The sequence below is a fragment of the Danio rerio genome, chromosome 1 (assembly GCF_052040795.2).
Source record: "Danio rerio strain M-AB ecotype USA chromosome 1, GRCz13ab, whole genome shotgun sequence".
Taxonomy (NCBI): Eukaryota; Metazoa; Chordata; class Actinopteri; order Cypriniformes; family Danionidae; genus Danio; species Danio rerio.
Genome location: NC_141021.1, coordinates 49,825,065 through 49,842,500, shown reverse-complemented (window position 1 = coordinate 49,842,500; position 17,436 = coordinate 49,825,065). Strand labels below are relative to the sequence as shown.

The 17,436-nt window shown below is 40.3% G+C and overlaps 1 protein-coding gene across 15 annotated transcripts in view; it reads right to left on the bottom strand.

The window, feature by feature from the left end:
- Positions 1-17,436, bottom strand: part of bcl9 (BCL9 transcription coactivator) — a 181,786-nt gene that overhangs the window by 2,271 nt on the left and 162,079 nt on the right. For 10 of the 15 annotated variants that reach the window (XM_087235577.1, XM_087235582.1, XM_087235579.1 and 7 more), the window contains 7 exon segments: positions 9,652-9,986; positions 4,476-4,586; positions 4,183-4,336; positions 3,382-3,481; positions 1,000-3,274; positions 416-697; positions 1-328 (listed from right to left, as the gene is read on the bottom strand). The exon segment at positions 1-328 is cut by the window's left edge. In XM_087235577.1, coding sequence (XP_087091703.1) covers positions 1-328; positions 416-697; positions 1,000-3,274; positions 3,382-3,481; positions 4,183-4,336; positions 4,476-4,586; positions 9,652-9,986 — 3,585 coding nt within the window. 15 annotated transcript variants of the gene reach the window in all.

Sequence of the window (17,436 nt, the reverse complement as noted above, 5' to 3'; positions counted from 1 at the left end):
GGAGGTGACTGACCAGGAGGGAAGCCCTGTCCTCGATGAGAAAGACCCATACGGCCCTGTGACATCATCTGGTTGTTGCCCATAACAGGATCTTGGGAGACTGGATTCATCATCATACCATGAGGCATCATGCCTGGACCCATAGGCCCAGAGTGAGGAGGCATATTTGGGCCCATGGGATTGGGCGAGGGAAGCTGGTTTGGCATACCATGGGAAAGAGGCTGAGAGCCCATAGCGCTCATCCCCATCGGGCTGAGGGAAGGCATGGGACCAGAAGAATTGGGCGTCATCATTCGAGGATGACCTGGGTGATGGTTTACACCCATACCTATAAAGAGAACAAAAATATTGTTTTAGTGTACCAGGAAAAGCCACCATTATCACTAATCCTTTATTATTGACTCATAAACATTACCAGGCATACTGTTGTTCATAGACGGCAGGTTTGGCGATCGAGCAGGAGGCGAGTCATCATCAGAGCTGGCTACGGTTTTGATTGCATCATGGTAGAGGGGTGTAGAACTAGGCATGGCAAACTTGGACATTCGGGACATCATGATGGAAAGAGGATTTTGGGATAGCGTTGGCTCCGGGGGCATGGTGTAAGGACTGCTGGATGGAAGACTTCCTGGCACGTTCATGCCACCTGGCTGGCTGGAGGAACTGGAAGGAGGAGCTGAAGGAGGAACATTACCACCTGAGATTGAGAAGACAACATTCAAGATAAGAGAAGAAAGAACAGGAAGTATAACTGTATTTTCCTAATAGTATTTTATTTGACATCTCTTAAGTCAACAGAACATTACTAAAATATCTTGATGCAACCGTTTAAGCAGAAATAGAGGACTACATAAAAATAGAAACAGATACTTTAAGTCCCTGATCCATCATATTTGCATGATTTCAGTGGAAAAAGAACCCACATAAAAACATGCCATATTTAAAATTTCTTCTTATGATCAATAAAAACTTATTTAGAAGCTGAATTTTCAATGTTACCTTGCTCTACACCGCCCATCATATTTGGTGACGTCATGCTAAGGGGAGGCTTGTTGTTCTGGGGAATTCCTGGGCTTTGCATGGGTGGCTTGGGTGATGATGTCCAGCCTGGGGAGGGGGCAGGAAGCGAGGGAGACTTCATATGGACGGGAGATGCCCCTGCTGAGCCCATCATGGGAGGAGATTTAATGGCTGCCGCTGCTGCTACTGCTGCAGCTGATGGCCCACTAAGCATACCAGCTAGCTGGGACGGTGTCTGTGGAGATTTGAGATTACCTGATGGTGAGCCCAGCATTGGTGACTGAACCTGCCGTAGTGTTGGTGACTTTAGAGGGTTAACATTGGGCGAGTTAGCAGGGCCAGACTGGACGTTCAGGTCTGAGGGCTTACGACTCACATTTCTCTGACCTGGAGGAGGCCCTGAGCTATTGGGACCCTGGTTCGGTGGTAAAGGAGGCATGTGGCTAAGACGACCATTACCTCCTCTTTGATCAGGTCCAAAGGGTGGTTCGCCTCGGGGACCTCTTGGATTTCCAGGACCTTGGGGACCAATGCCAGGGAATTGTCGGTTGGGACCCATGTTGAGGTCTCCTGGATGAGGCTGGTCAGGGAAAGGAGGCCCCTGCATCATTCTCTGTGAAGGAACCACACCATCAGGCATTGGACCTCCACCTTGTCTCATCTTCATAATTTCTTCTGGGCTAAGACTCATTTGTGATTCTCTCATCTTAGGGGGCATCATCTGAGGGCTAGGGCCCATGTTTACATTGAGGTTTCCAGGTCCCATTCCAAATTCACCCCTGCTTTGGCCAAGACCTTTTACAAACTCCATTCTCGAAGTGGGGCTCATAGGACCATCACCTGGCATTCTGGGAAACATCATCCCACCTCCATTGCCAGGGTCCATGGGTCTTTGATTACCCATCATTCGATTCATCTCCATCATCATGCCAGGTGGCATACCCATGCCTTGTTTATCACCCATACCCTGATGGAACATTGCTTCCTGTACGGACTGTGGATTTGGAAACCTTTCCACCCTTCCACCAGGACCTCCAAACATGCCTTGCCCAGGAGGGAATCCTCTCCCATCTCCCATTTTGGGCATATCATCAGGCCAGTTCATTCCAGGTCTGGGCATAGCATTGGGACCTCCCTCCATATCAGGGTTCATCATACCAGGAAAGCCAGGCATTCTCTGCATGTGAGGATGCATCCCTCTGGGGCCCATGTTCATTTGGTCAGGGAAAGGTTCAGGACCTCCAGGGCCCCACACCTCTCCAGGATTTAGTTGGTAGGGTGGTGGTGGGCCGCGCATCATTCCTCTAGGTCCACCCTGATGGAGCATCATGTCTCCCATTGGTCTGTGCTGCATTTGTTCCTGTTTGCGCTTCTTCTCCTCATAAAACTCTTGCTGCAATTTTAGCCAGGCCATTTGCTCTGGAGTCATATGGTCTCCGTGCTCTCCACCTGGATGTGAGTTCATAGGACCTGGACCTGGTGGAGGGGGTCCAAGATCATCTGGAGAAAATGGCATGTCTCTAGGACCAGGTGGACCAAAGGGAGGACCATCTGGACGTGGTCCTCCTGGACCACCTGGCTTCCCAAGACTTTGTGACTGGGCCATCATGGCTTGAAGAGGCCCCTGTTCTGGTTTCTTCGGTCCTCCTTCCATCATTACAGCACCAGGAGGAGGTCCACCCATGTTTCCTTGACCCATTGCAGCCATGTCTTTGTCATCCGGAAAGAGCATACGCTGTATATCACGTAAAGTCTGTAAAGAACGTTCCCGGTGTTCAAGTTGCTCTTGGGAAAGGCCCTCAGGGTTGTCCCCCATGCTAGACATGATTTCGTGTGCCAACTGCTGGTGGTGTTGAGCTGTGAGCTTAGCATCCATACCTTTAGGTAGATCGAGAGATGGGAAGTTTTGTGGAGGGCCTGCATTGGGGGGCTGGTTAGAGGTCTGGCTACCAGGGGTTCCTGCAGAGTTGCTACTGTCATGGGATCCAGCACCATCCTGTGGGCTACTGCTGGGGAGGCTCTTAGAGTCCATACCAGCTGAAGGTGCATTGTCTGGAGGGAGGCTATTTGGTTTTGCCCCCTGTGTTGGCTGCTGAGGTTGGGTGGGTTGCGCTTGAGGTTGTTGCTGCTGGCCTGACTGCGCTACTTTAGAGGCTGCTTGGTGGTTCTGATCACCAGAGTGAGATGAGGGCTGTTGCTGGGACGGAACTCCTTGTTGTTTGGGGTCACTTCTGAGGGAGCCAATCTGATTGTTCTAAAACAGACAAAAAAAATTACTGTGTTTCAGTAAAAACCTTGACATTTAGCAAACATTTTTGACAGTTAGAATAAACATGTTTTAAGTGATGTCCTTTTCCTTACCAGGGGGAGTTGGGGCTTTCCACCCTTGCCGTTAGAAATATTATTCATGTGGTATGTGATGATGTTGTCTACATGCCCCGTTATGACAGCATCTGCTGCCCTGAGAGAAGAAAAAAATAGTCACAGTTAAAGTTTCCATAACTGCACTAATTAAAAACACTCTTCTATATAGAACATTCATGTAAAACAGTTAAACCAATCACAGTTTAAAACAGGGGTCACCATCTCGGTCCTGGAGGGCCAGTGTCCCTGCAGGGTTTAGCTCCAACTTGCCTTAACACACCTGCCTGGATGTGTCAACTATACCCAGTAAGAGCTTGATTAGCTTGTTCAGGTGCGTCTGATTAGGGTTAGAGCTAAAATCTGCAGGAAACCGGCCCTCCAGGAACAAGTTTGGTGACCCCTGGTTTAAAAAAATTGAAGGCGGTGGGGGGTGGGGGTGTAATTTGTTGGATAATTTTTTGGATATCTGTTTGGTTGAGCTCAACAAACAGTCAAGCATGGTGATTTCGAAACCAATTTGAAATCACACACTTATGTATCATTTAATACAATAATAATTTATTACACAACACCAATTAAACTTTTAATGGTAGTGTGATGATCTATGCAGCAGAAAACATCCAGATTCATGACAATGCAAGTAAAGGACGGTCAAATAGTCACAATAGAATTTGACATTGTGCTCATTCTCATCTAGAGTGATAACAAAAAAAACTGCTTCTTAGCAGTGCACATCCAGTTTAAAAACACACATCACATTCACGCAAGTACAAAGGATGAAGAACAGAAAATATTTACTTGTTGGCCATCTCTGTGGTGAAGACATAAACAACTTTTGACCCTGGTTTCTGCCCACTCCCTAATTCTGTGCTCTGCGCTCCGACTGTATTGTGGGTTGGTGTAGAGGCAGAAAGAGCACCTGGATCTGGCTTTATGTCAGCGGAGTTACAGTCTGTGAAAACATAAGAAAGGTTACAGGTAATGTCATGTAACGTAAGTTACAGCAAGACATTGAATTATCAAGAGTTTCATATGCTTCACGATTAAGGTGAATTTCTATTTCAATACAAAGAAATATTGAAACTACATACTGAAGAATCCTGGGTCATCTTCATCACTTTCTCCACCCGAACACCAATCTGCACCACTGTAGGGCAACCGTCGCTCTCCAACACATAACCTTTTCGCTCTACTGCCTATTTCTTCAGACACAGAGAGAAAAGCAAGGGATTAGAAGGAGGTTCAAGAAATGGTCATAGTTTTACTGTGAAAAAATGCATTTATGTAAATACAGAGGTAGTTTCTCAAACAGAACTAGGCCTAGTTTTGCCGAGCAGCACGGCAGGGTTGATTTTACACCTGCATGAATACATTGTACACCTCTATACATTATGAATTTCTTATTAGTCAGAAAAGTGCTATGCAATCCCCTAGAGTTATCTTCTTCTTATGCCATGTAGAGTAATCCAGACAGTACTGAAACTTTTATCAAAGCATAGAATGGTTGGATAACTTAAAGCCAGTCACATTAATCTTTCCAGAAAAATAATAAAACTTTAAACAGTTCTTAGTCACCAGTAAAGTTTCGTGAAACCAGAGGCCTCAAAGTTGAGTATAACAGAGAGCAGAATGACTTGCATAACCCTGCTACTTACATTCCACCAATTCTGAATTTGTATAAACCTTTTTGTAATGTAGAAGCATTTAACAGGTGCATCAAAATCAAGAACACAGATGGCACATTTTAAATTTAATGTACAAATATAGAGTGAGTGTTTTGTATCTACAACGTAACACACAAATAAATACAATTTAAATAGTTTTTGAATTTGCGCACACTTTCAAGTCCAATACAGTTATAGTTTTCCCCACTTTAAAATCACTTTTTAATGGACAAAACCCCCATTAAATTATGTTTAAAATCAAAGTGTACAATGTTTATTTTTGCTATTGCACTTTGTTATTGCTTAGGTGAACAATTAATTTGTTTTGGTAATCTTCAAAATCGGACCGTTTGCTTCCACAATTGGAGTGGCGGTCTCTCTCTGTTGATGTAAATTTGATGGCTTCAGCCACAATCAGGGCTGTATGATATTGGAAAAAATATGGCATTGTAAAATTTAGTTTTTCTGCAATATACATTGCAATATACATAACTTAAATAGCTCTATCTGGAAATAATTCATTAATTTAGTTTGATTGGGAGGATTCTGTATTGAATCATCTGCATAACATTTATTGATCTAATTCCAAGCATCGATAAACACAACGGAACACAGATACAAGTGAAAAACAGTGCTTTACACAATTTTCTCAAGAGTCTTATTAGTATTTAGCTACAGAAATCAAATATTAAGGTGTAAAACAGCACTCTATAGTCTTCATCATATTCATAATACTTAAAATTTAACCTCCATAAAGTTACAAACTTTACAATTTCTTTTTCAAATTACAATTTCCTGAATGCTTTAAACTCTAAAACGGTGATATTTCTTTACTCTATTATGTTTACACTTTGCAATTGTAGTTCCTGAAAAACTATAATTTCAACTCAACATAGCAGATTCTGAAATGTGACCATTGCCTATGCGCACATTGTAATATTGAAGCAGAAACGATATATTGTGCAGCCCTAGCAACAATATTCTTCTATAACTTTGCCCATTAGTTGACTAAGAATGAATGATGCACAAAGAAAAAGCTCTGACTCTATTTAGTACTGCGTTTTAGTAGGAAGTACATCAGCATACTAAAAAGTCTGACCAATTTATGTGGACTTGAAAAACCTGAATACGTTATTTTTTCACTATACGTGTTCATTAAATATTTTAATGTGTCTGATGGTTGGTATTTCCTTGTTGTATCATTTAGTGAATATATGAGAGAGTAAGTGACGATGATTTATGATTTCATCATGATTTTGGAACAAATCTTTCTTGGTTGATCCTGGAGAAAATGTTTTTGTAGGTGGATGTGACCTTATGATGTTATTCATCATACACAAAATGAAACTGAATGTTTTTAACGATCGAGTATTTAGCCTAATTAATGATGTAACGGGATTAGCAAAGAGGGTAGAGAGAGAAAATTGTTGGCAAGGTGTTGAACTGAAACGTTTGTGTGTTTATTTTTCGGAAGAATGTGAAATGAAAAAATATGTAACACAATTAATCAACGAGTGCAAAACATGACCTTTTGACTAGTGATGTAACGGATCACAAAACTCATGGTTCAGATCAATTTATTGTTTTGTTTTTTTCATGGATCGGACCATTTTTTTGATCAGCCAAAAAGGGGAGGAGATAAACATATATTGCTTTACAAAAAGTATATTACAAAAACAGTACTGCAAAACATTTTTGGTTTTAACAAACAGAACTTTTATTTTAAAAATATATAAAGAAATGATCAACTGAATACAAATAAATTGTAAAATATTCAGTACTGTGTTACTACTTCTGCTGCTGATAATTGTAAATGCAGAACTCTTATAGAACATTATAATTTGTACACTCCAAATATACATTTTAGTCACATTTTCAACAAATGATTCAGTTATTCACTCATAAAGCTTCATGTTTCATTGCTAGATGTGTCATTTTTGAAGAATTATTCAGTGGCATATTTTTGATGGCTGGTTGCCGCCACCTATTGGTTTAATAATGTAATTGCTGCCTACAATTTTCATTTTTAAGCGTCAAATTAAATGCATATGACAGCGATTTTAATCTTTACCATAAACACCAGAGGTTTTATCTAAACTATAAACTGTTCTCCCAGTACTTCTGTTTTCTATTTTCATGCAAACACAGATTTGCATGCAGCGATTCGAGGGATTAATAAACATATGCAAATCACTATCATTTATAATTTCTTTTGTGTGGGTGTTGAGATCCTGATCTTTAACGATTAATTGTGCACCTTACACTGAATGCATTAATGCAGGCTTCATTACACCTCAAACACCTTTAATAACCTAAGAAACCCACAACATCCTGAAAAACCCTCATCAACTTATTCGGTCATCATTATATTTCACAGGAAAGCCTAAATGCTTTCATACATTTATTTGAATGACACAAGAAACGATCTCTCTGCGACTGTTACAAACTTTGGATTAATCTAGAGGTAAAAAAATGTATTAATCCACGGGTCATGTGTGTTCCAAACCATGGGATCAACCGTGATTCATTACACCCCTAATTTTGACAATACAATTTCATAAAATGATGCCAATTTGTACACCCCCACGCATTAACATGACATCCTATGGCTAAAATAAACACCAACAACCTCCAGGAATCTAAACTGATCTTCTAACAGACAAACAAATAAAACTCGCTGTCAGTATGAACAAGGTTTCATAAGGACAATAAAGTCACACTATTCTAAGTGTGTATACTGCTGGTTAGTTCCCAGACCAACAACATCTTGCTGAAACTGGGGCATGGTCAGGTCAAAAGGAGAGATATAAGACTTCCTGTGTACAGACAACACACACTGTTCAAACAAAACGGCAAAAGCAAACTCTCGACAGCTTGAACAAACACAAACATGCACACCAAACAGCCTTACAAGCTGTCTCTCTGTGAGCATACAAGAGCATTCGGTACACAAAGCAAACCAAACCAGTTGCTTCCGGACAAGCCACTTCTGAGGATTTAAAACGTATACTTTTTTGTGGTACATCAAAACCTGTGACCATGAAAGAAAAATGTGAAAAAACATAACTTAAACAAAAAAAAAAAAAAAAAACCTGAGCATCACTTAATTATGTTTATGCAAAGGTATTAACAAGCAGCAGGGGTCCTTCAGACTGTCAAGAATTCACAGCAAAAAAAAAAGGAAAGAAAGGGACTCCCCTATTCAGCAAACCAAAATGGTACAATCCCTGGCGTTCACAAAGCAGGTCTATCGTGTGATAGTGCCACTAGGAAACACACAGGGGTGTGGATGTCTTAATGCACCACTACACCCATCAGTGCAACCCTGAGGAGGCGGTCAAACATGCATAAGCACATAAATGCATCAAGAAACCCAGTGTAAACGTGTGCATTAAATTCTGGGTCATTAAAAGGTCATTCGCAATGAAGCTTTGGCACGTTGTATATTAGGACGCAAGACAGAACGTGGGACCAAAGCTACATGAAAATGATAAGCTCTAAAAATAGGATTAAATAAAAGCCTAGAAAGACCCTTATCAAACAAGTCAGACAACCTCGAGCATTAATGAGTTATTCTCAGAACATGGTGCTATGAATGACTCCATAACATAGTTGCAGGTTAAAGTTTAGTCACTTTGTGCTTCAACTCGTTGCGAGGTGTAGCTACATTTTTTGAGAGGTGCGCATCAACATTATTGTCAGCCACAGTGAGGGGTCTGTGCTGGACCATAGGCATGTGATTGATGCAGAAGTATAAATCAGCCTTTAGCCGAGCGAAAATGAATGAATGAATGTACCTAATGCCTACTTAGAAAAAAAACGCAAATGCCCACTCAATGTCACAGCAAAGAGGTAACAGTATCATTCTGTGCCACAGGATGATCATAATATTCAGAGGAACAAAAATAACTGCACATCAGGACACCGCTCAATATAATTACCTGACCAAGATAGTAAGGCAAGATATCGGAGATGCTTAAAACCACAATACAGCCCATCTAAAACCCACAGAGGTAAAATGATTCCTTTAATGAATGATATAATATGATGGCAAGAGTTCTAAAGCAGATGCATAATTTAACCTCAAGGTGAAAAAAACTGACAATTATATACAGTTAAAGTCAAAATTATTAGCCCTCCTGAATTATTAGCCCCCCTCTAAATTTTTCCTCAATTTCTGTTTAACGGAGAGCAGATTTATAAACAAAATAGTTGTAAAAAATAGCTTCTAATAACCGATTTATTTTATCTTTGCCATGATGGCTGTAAATAACAATTTACTAGATATTTTTCAGGATATATTCAGCTTAAAGTGACATTTAAAGGCTTAACTAGGCAGGTTAGGGTAATTAGGCAAGACATTATATAATGATGGTTTGTTCTGTAGACAATTTTTAAAAATACTGCTCAATGGGGCTAATAATTTTGACCTTAAAATGGTTTTAGAAAAATGTAAAACTTATTTTATTTTAGTCTAAATAAAACAAATAAGACTTTCTCCAGAAGAAAACATATTTTAGGAAATACTGTGAAAAATACCTTGCTCTGATAACTTCATTCAGGAAATATTTGAAAACGAAACTATAACGGCTAAATAATTTACCTTTCTGGTCCCCTTCATTGCTCGGCGTTCCTGTATCCCTTTGTTCGAATGACTCCACTGAAGTGCTTCTCTCTCTCTTAATCTTGCCTTTCGCCCCATTGCCTGAACTCAGGCCTTGTCCATTTTTGAGTCCCATGCTCCCTATGGGGACTTGGGGACCTTTGGGTGTGTGGCTTCCACTCAATGACTTGGGGTCACAGGGAGACGGCTGTGATTGGCTGCCAGCGCCCCCTTGTTTTCCCTGGTTGGGCAGTTTGGAGTCCATCTGTGCGGCGCTGGAGGGGGACATCACGGGTGGCGACCTCACCATGGCCTCCTGCTTGGATTTTGGACTGCTGAGGAAAAGAGAAGGGAAAAGAGGGTGAGAACAGCCTAGGGTGAACAGCATGCATAGTCAAGACTAAGGTTGGGAGGTTAAATAATAATAATAAATTGTTCCATGATTCATTTGGGGGGCGACACGGTGGCTCAGTGGTTAGCACGGTCGCCTCACAGCAAAAAGGTCGCCGTTTTTAGTTACGGCTGGGTCAGTTGGCTTTTTCCTCCAAGTTTTGGAAACCGATTGTGACCCCATGTCAAGGCAAGTTTATATATATATATATATAGCACATTTCAAACACAGTAGCAATTCAAAGTGCTTTACATAAACAGGAATAAAAAAGTATAAGAAAAAAACAGATAAAAAGATGATTAAAGGTTCAGGACACCCTGGTGAACTTTTTTTATATATTAACAGATTTGTGTGTGTTGAGCATCAGTTAAGACAATGTTAGCACCTGTCAGCTTTAATTGTGGGGAAAACTGGATAATTTTGAGCTTTTGTCAGCTAATTTCAGCTTCCGGGTATAAAATGATTTTTGGGGCAGGATCAAAATCGGCGACGTAGCGCAGTACTGCAAGTGCAATGATGACGCGTCGGTTTCTCATTATTATTCATAGCGGAGATTTCTTATCCCTATGAGAAGAGCCGGCTGCTTAATTATTCATGAGACCTGCCAGACCTGCCAGAGTCAAGCCCGAGCTGTGAGACCAATGAGACACGTCACGGACCCACGGTACACAGTATTTAACCGTTCATGAAGGCTCATATGCGTTTGTTTCCATGATCCACGGGGTTTTTTGCATGTTTTCCCCCGCGATCTTGTCAGGGCCGATCATCCAGCAAAGCTGTGTGTGTGCTGCTAGCATTTTTGTCGGGAGAGCTGCACGAGAATTGAAGAATGGCGGACGCTGTCTTTTATCAGGAGTTTGTTCACATTCAGACACATCATCGTGCTGCTGTGTTTGCCTAAATCCTCCAGATTACCAGCAGGGCTAACGGTTAAAATAGACGGGTCAGGAGACCTGCAGCACTGAGTCTGCTGGATACGGGGATTGAGGGAGAAGTTCTCATTAAGAGGGTTTACATGAACACACTTATCTTTATAATGATATAAATTGTGGTTATGTGTATATGAAATTACTATTAACAAATGTAGAAGGGCATTAAATCACTGTTCATTTCTTTGCATTTTAACTTTGTAAACTATAAACTCATGCATCTCCTCACGGTTTGTATCATTTTGTGAGCTAGATTCGTTCGCTCACGCTCTCCCTTGCTGGCTACGCCCACTCCGGCCCGATGCTCGCGGAGCTCCACGCCCATTAATCAAGCATCTTTTGAAAAAATTCTGAAGTAGACTTTAACCGAAAGTGGGGGGTGTCATGGCCCTTTAAAAACAGATTAAAAAAGAATGAAAACAGAAAAGAGACATAATAGTGTGATCTGTCACACGTAGCACAGTGCTCATTCAGTAAAGGCACAGCTAAACAGATGTGTTTTTAGTCTTGATTTGAATGGGGCTAATGTTGGAGCACAGCGGATCATTTGTGGAAGCTGATTCCAGCAGAGAGGGGCGCAGTAGCTGAAAGCTGATTAACCCTGCTTTGACTGAACTCTTGAAATCTCGGGTTTATATGATCCTAAAGATCTGGGTGATCTGTTAGGTTTGTATTCAGTCAGCATATATGTAATGTATTGAGCTCCTAGGTCATTTAGTGATATATAGACAACTAGTAATACTTTAAAATTTATTCTGAACTTAACTGGAAGTCAGTGTAAAGACCTGAGGACTGGTGTGATGTGCTCTGTTTCCTGGTCAGAATCCTGACACCAGTATTCTGGATGAGTTGCAATTTGCTTTTAGGGAAGGCCTGTGAGGAGGCCGTTACAGTAATCCACCCTGCTGCTGATAAAAGCATGAACAAGTTTCTCCAAGTCTTCACTGGAAACAAAGCATCTAATTCTTGCAATGTTTTGAGATGATAGTTTGCTGATTTACTAACTGCTTTGATATGACATCTAAAACTTATATCAGATTCTAGAGTTACAACAAGATTCTTGACCTTATTTTTTGTTGTTTGAACAAAATTGTTTATTTTTCTTTGTTAAACTGAAGAAAGTTGTCCCATACAATTGTTAACTTCATGAATGCATTGGCAGAGGGTGTCAATGGGGCTGTAGTTATTAGGCAGCAAAGCTAAGTAGATCTGAGTGTCATCAGCATAGCTGTGGTCGGAAATTTGGTTCTCTCATTATTTGGCTCAGAGGGAGCATGCAAAGGTTGAACAAGAGAGGTGCCAGAATCGAGCCTTGTGGAACTCCACGTTGTGGGTGTCCACCTCGACCAATGGTCACCTATACTGACATAGAAACCTCTCCCTTCAAGGTAAAATTTGAACCAGTTGAGGACCGTCCCAGACAGCCCAACTCAGTTTTCCAGACAACCCAGAAGTAGGCTGTGATCGACGGTGTCAAATGCAGCACTGAGATCAAGCAGTACCAGCCCTGTTAGTTTACCTAAATCTGTATTTAGGCAGATATTATTAATTATTTTTATATGAGCACTCTCTGTACAGTGATGTAGTCTGAAACCAGATTGACAAATGTCTAAAGAAACCTTAAAGAACTTGTTAACCGGGTTAAAAAAAACTTCTTTTTTTACACCAGAATCAGAACTCCCTCCCTTAGTAAAGACCTCTGATTTCAGCACTAATGAAACATTGATACCAGGGCTACAAATGTTATTTTTAATCAAGACTTTTACCTGACTGTGCCAGTTGTTGTTACTTACATTTATTTGTAATGTACTACATGCATTTCAAGAGTTCACACTTGGATATTGCTTGATAATATTAGCGATTTGGCATACTGTACCGAGAGAAAACCCTAAGCTCCGAGATAATTGAGCCCAGGGATACCACCTGGTCAATGAGCATGTGAGTGGGTATGAGATCAGGTAGTTCTCATGAGCTCCCCTTGGTAAAGGAGAAACAGGGGAATATGGGGTGGATGGAGGGATTTTGTAAAAACGAAGTTAAGGGAGTATAGCGAGACTATTGGCTATTTATTCTGAGTTTGGAATAATCTGATAGGTTTATTAATGACTGCAGATGAGATATCAGTTAGTATTAATCATATCAAGTGCTCCTCTCGAAATTAGTTTGTGAAACTTCGCTTAAGTACTTTGATTTGTAATACTCTGAGCAATGTTTTACCAGCGATGCCTGTGACTTTACATTCATGAACGGTTTATTAAAGAATTATATACACAAAATTGAAAGTGGTTGCTTGATTATTTAAAAATATTTCTGTAAAGATAGCTTTGCTTACCAAGCATGCATATGATCAAAAATTTGGTTAATATCATAGTGAAATTCTGAGGTAAAAATCTGTTTTTAAACATAATAAAGTTGAAAATTTAATTGACTCCTGTGAAAAAACATCAAATCAATTACACAAACATGCATACACACTTAAATGTAAGCTGAGTTATGATATGTAAAGGAATAACCATTCAACAAGCCAAAATAATGCGTTACACAACACACAATAATTCTGTATTTTGCAGTACTGGGAATTAAAAAAAACAGAACTTAAAATAAAAAGAATAGCAGCAAAGTAACCTTTAATTTGTTAAAGATCCCACCAAAACATGACAAACGAGCCCTATCTTACAGCTGACCAGCCGACTTGTATCCACCACACCCTGAAAACATGCCATTCAATGCTAGGAGTGAAATCTTGACATGTACCAATGACGCAATTACAGTACTCTCAGCGACCTTCTGTCCTAGCCCTGTTCTTTGTTGACAGAGAGCCAGGTTAATATTTAATCAAAACTTGTCAAACCAGATCTCCTGCACACCAGCCTCCATCCATAGCCAAAAGCAATGGGTCCACAGCTCCTGGTTACTGGAGAAACCAGCTGCAGATCAAAGGTAAGGGCTGGCCATTGTTGGACACCAATTATAGCAGTAAATATCATATTCCTTGCTCAGTGTCACCATATTGGGCCCAAAAATAAACCTGAATATACAAACTAGGATATGACAAAAAAAGTCCTATCACAATGCAGGTCATTTCATATCCCGATAACAATAAATATCACGATATAGTAACATACCAAATGTGCGACAATTATTTCTGCTTTACATTTGAAAGTATACACGCAGAAATTTAATCATTCATATGTGCCCATATTTTTCTCTATATTTAGACTTCCAGGAAACATGTTTGATTAGACATTTACATAAATGACTTAAATATAACACTAATGAATACAGGTCCAACATCCCCAATATCACTGTGGTTATTCATGTTTCTGTCTGCATCCCTGTAATGGTGTGCAATAGTGCGATCAAAATATGAAAGATATTACCATTAACAACATATTTTGTGACCCAAGAAATAAACAATAAAGCAAAATATTGTATTTTCTCCAAACAATATACATTCACTGGCCACTTTTTTAGGTACACCTATCCAACTGCTTGTTAACGCAAATTTTTAAGCATCCAATTACATGGAAGCAACTCAATGCATTTAGACATGTGGACATGGTCAAGGCGATCTGCTGTAGTTCAAACCGAGCATCCAAATGGGGAAGAAATGTGTTTTAAGTGACTTTGAACGTGGCATGGTTGTTGGTGCCAGACGAGCTGGTCAGAGTATTTCAGAAACTGCTGATCTACTGCAATTTCCAGGCACAACCATCTCTAGGGTTTAAGGAGAATAGTCAGAAAGAAAGAAAATATCCAGTGAGCGGCAGTTCTTTGGGTGCAAATGCCTTGTTGATGCCAGAGGTCAGAGGAGAACGACCAGACTGGTTAGAGCTGATAGAAAGGCAACAGTAACTCATCACTGCATATTGAACCTTGAGGCGGATGGGCTACAGCAGCAAAATACTACATCATGTGCCACTCCTGTCAGCTAAGAACAGGAAACTGAGGCTAGAATTTGCAAAGGACCACCACAATTGGACAATAGAAGATTGGAAAAACATAGCCTGGTCTGATGAGTCTCGATTTCTGCTGTGACATTCGGATGGTAGGGTCAGAATTTGGCATCAACAACATGAAAGCATGGATCCATACTGCCTTGTATCAAGGGTTCAGGCTGGTGATGGTGGTGTAATGGTGTTTTCCTGACACACTTTGGGCCCATTAGTACCAATTGAGCATTGTGTCAACGCCACAGCCTACCAGAGTATTGTTCCTGACCATGTCCATCCCTTTATGACCACATTGTACCCATCTTCCAATGGCTACTTTTAGCAGAATAACACGCCATGTCAAAGTGCAAATCATCTCAGACTTCTTGAACATGACAATGAGTTCAGTGTACTCAAACTGCCACCACAGTCACCAGATCTCAATCCAATTGAGCACCTTTGGGATGTGGTGGAACGGGAGATCCGCATCATGGATGTGCAGCCGACAAATCTGCAGCAACTGTGTGATGCTATCATGTCAATATGGACCAAAATCTCAGAGGAATATTTTAGCACCTTGTTGAATCTATACCAGGAAGGATTGAGGCAGTTCTGAAGGCAAAAGAGGGTCTATAAAGTGGCCGGTGAGCATATAGTCATATTGCACCAGTTACACATGGCACGCTACAACCCCCAAAAAATTTCCAACATTTAGAGAAAACCAAACGTTTGGATGGCAGCTCCAAAAATACAAAATGGGCTGTGATTAGGCTATGTGCCATAGTGTTCACTGAAGGACTCCCCTGAGCCTCGCTGCCGACTACTTAACCAACTCCAGATCTGTGAATCAGCAAGGAGCAGCCATTTTGGATCCAACGTCCAGCGGGGCGGGATGCATAAGCTCTAGCTGAGCTGAAGTGGGTCAGTTTCTCATATGCTCAATGAGGTTCTGGAGGCTTTCCAGTTTCAGCTCTGCCTTTAGGGCACAGTTTACCCTTCACTTCTGCCGCAGTTACTTCAGCTTGCACTGGTTTCCTGTCCACAAGAGACAGTTCAATGGCCAGAGGGAGAGTGGGAATTGCAAGTAAATGGGCAGCAAGTGATTTGCTGGGTGGTGCATCTCCATTAAAGAGAAATTAAAACAACAACTCATACACTTAAGAACGGTTTAATATAAGAAAGTGCTTATTTAATTGTATCCACATTTGTCCTACTACATTAGAACTCTTTATTAACGCATTTACCCGAGCAATGCTCTAGGACTAGAAATGAAAGTTCATTAAGGAGGTGCAATATCAACTGGTTGATGTTTTCAAACCTAATCCACAAGAACAAAGATGGTTAGTTATGGAGAACCAATATCCTCTAACTAATGTAGAGTATTGGTTAGAGCATTGGTTCTCAAACTTTTTTCATCAAGTACCACCTCAGGAAAAATTTGTCTCTCCAAGTACCACCAAAATGAGCAGTATTGAAATACAGTAGGGTAGTAGGCCCAGTAAAGCAGCTACAACTCTGCAAAGTTAAAAAACGTGGCAGATTACCTCAGAAATATAGGCTACATGTCATTTATGGCATATTATATATATCATTTTTGATCAATTTTGAAATGTGTATAGCATGTACATGACATATTTCATTCCTCAGTGTACCACTAGAAGGAAGCCTGCGTACCACTAGTGGTAAACGTACCACAGTTTGAGAACGACTGGGTTAGAGTATTTAGAGTAAGTTTTATTTATTTTACCCACTGTTTCAATGTCCAATGGCATTTTGGGGGCCAAAACATGCAAGCTTTAAAAACTATATCATTATCATCTTCGTTGTAACCACAAAAACCCTTTAAAAACATAAAAATCAGCACCGGAAACTTTTCAACAATGCAAAGGAACAACTATTCCTATTTAGTTGATCACTGTAACACCCTTAAAGTCTACACAAACTAATTACTAAAGACTTTGATATTGCATATTTCCAACTGAAGTAGTTCACACAGCTAGTGGACTATAGCAAACATCTTTGTTAATTATTCCAAAGAGGTCTAAAAGACAAACAAAAACAATTAAATAAATTGCATCAAGCATTTTTAAAAAGGCACACATTATTTTTGTATGCCACAGTGAATATTATAATAACTTTTTAGGGATTTTGTTATTTGTTTATTTAGACTACCATTCAGAGATCTGGGGGCTGATAAGATTTAATAAGGAAAAAAAAAAACAATATTCACCAAGAGCACTTTGACTTGAAAATTCAAATGACATTTACACTGTTGTTTACTTTTTCTACTTCTTCAAAATGAAGATGCTGATTGTTTGGGATTGGCGTTTTTATAGCATTTCAGAAAAATTATCTCCTTACACACTTAACAGTGAAAACAAATGACTAGCAGTCAACCGCTTGAGTAATGATAAAATGAGAGGGGCTTGACAAGTCAGATACCATTTAGAAGACCAATCAGAGAGTGATGGTGGATAGTTGTACCGGTTTCAAAAGTTTTCATTTCAGTCCATCCATTCTTAAACAGAGCACC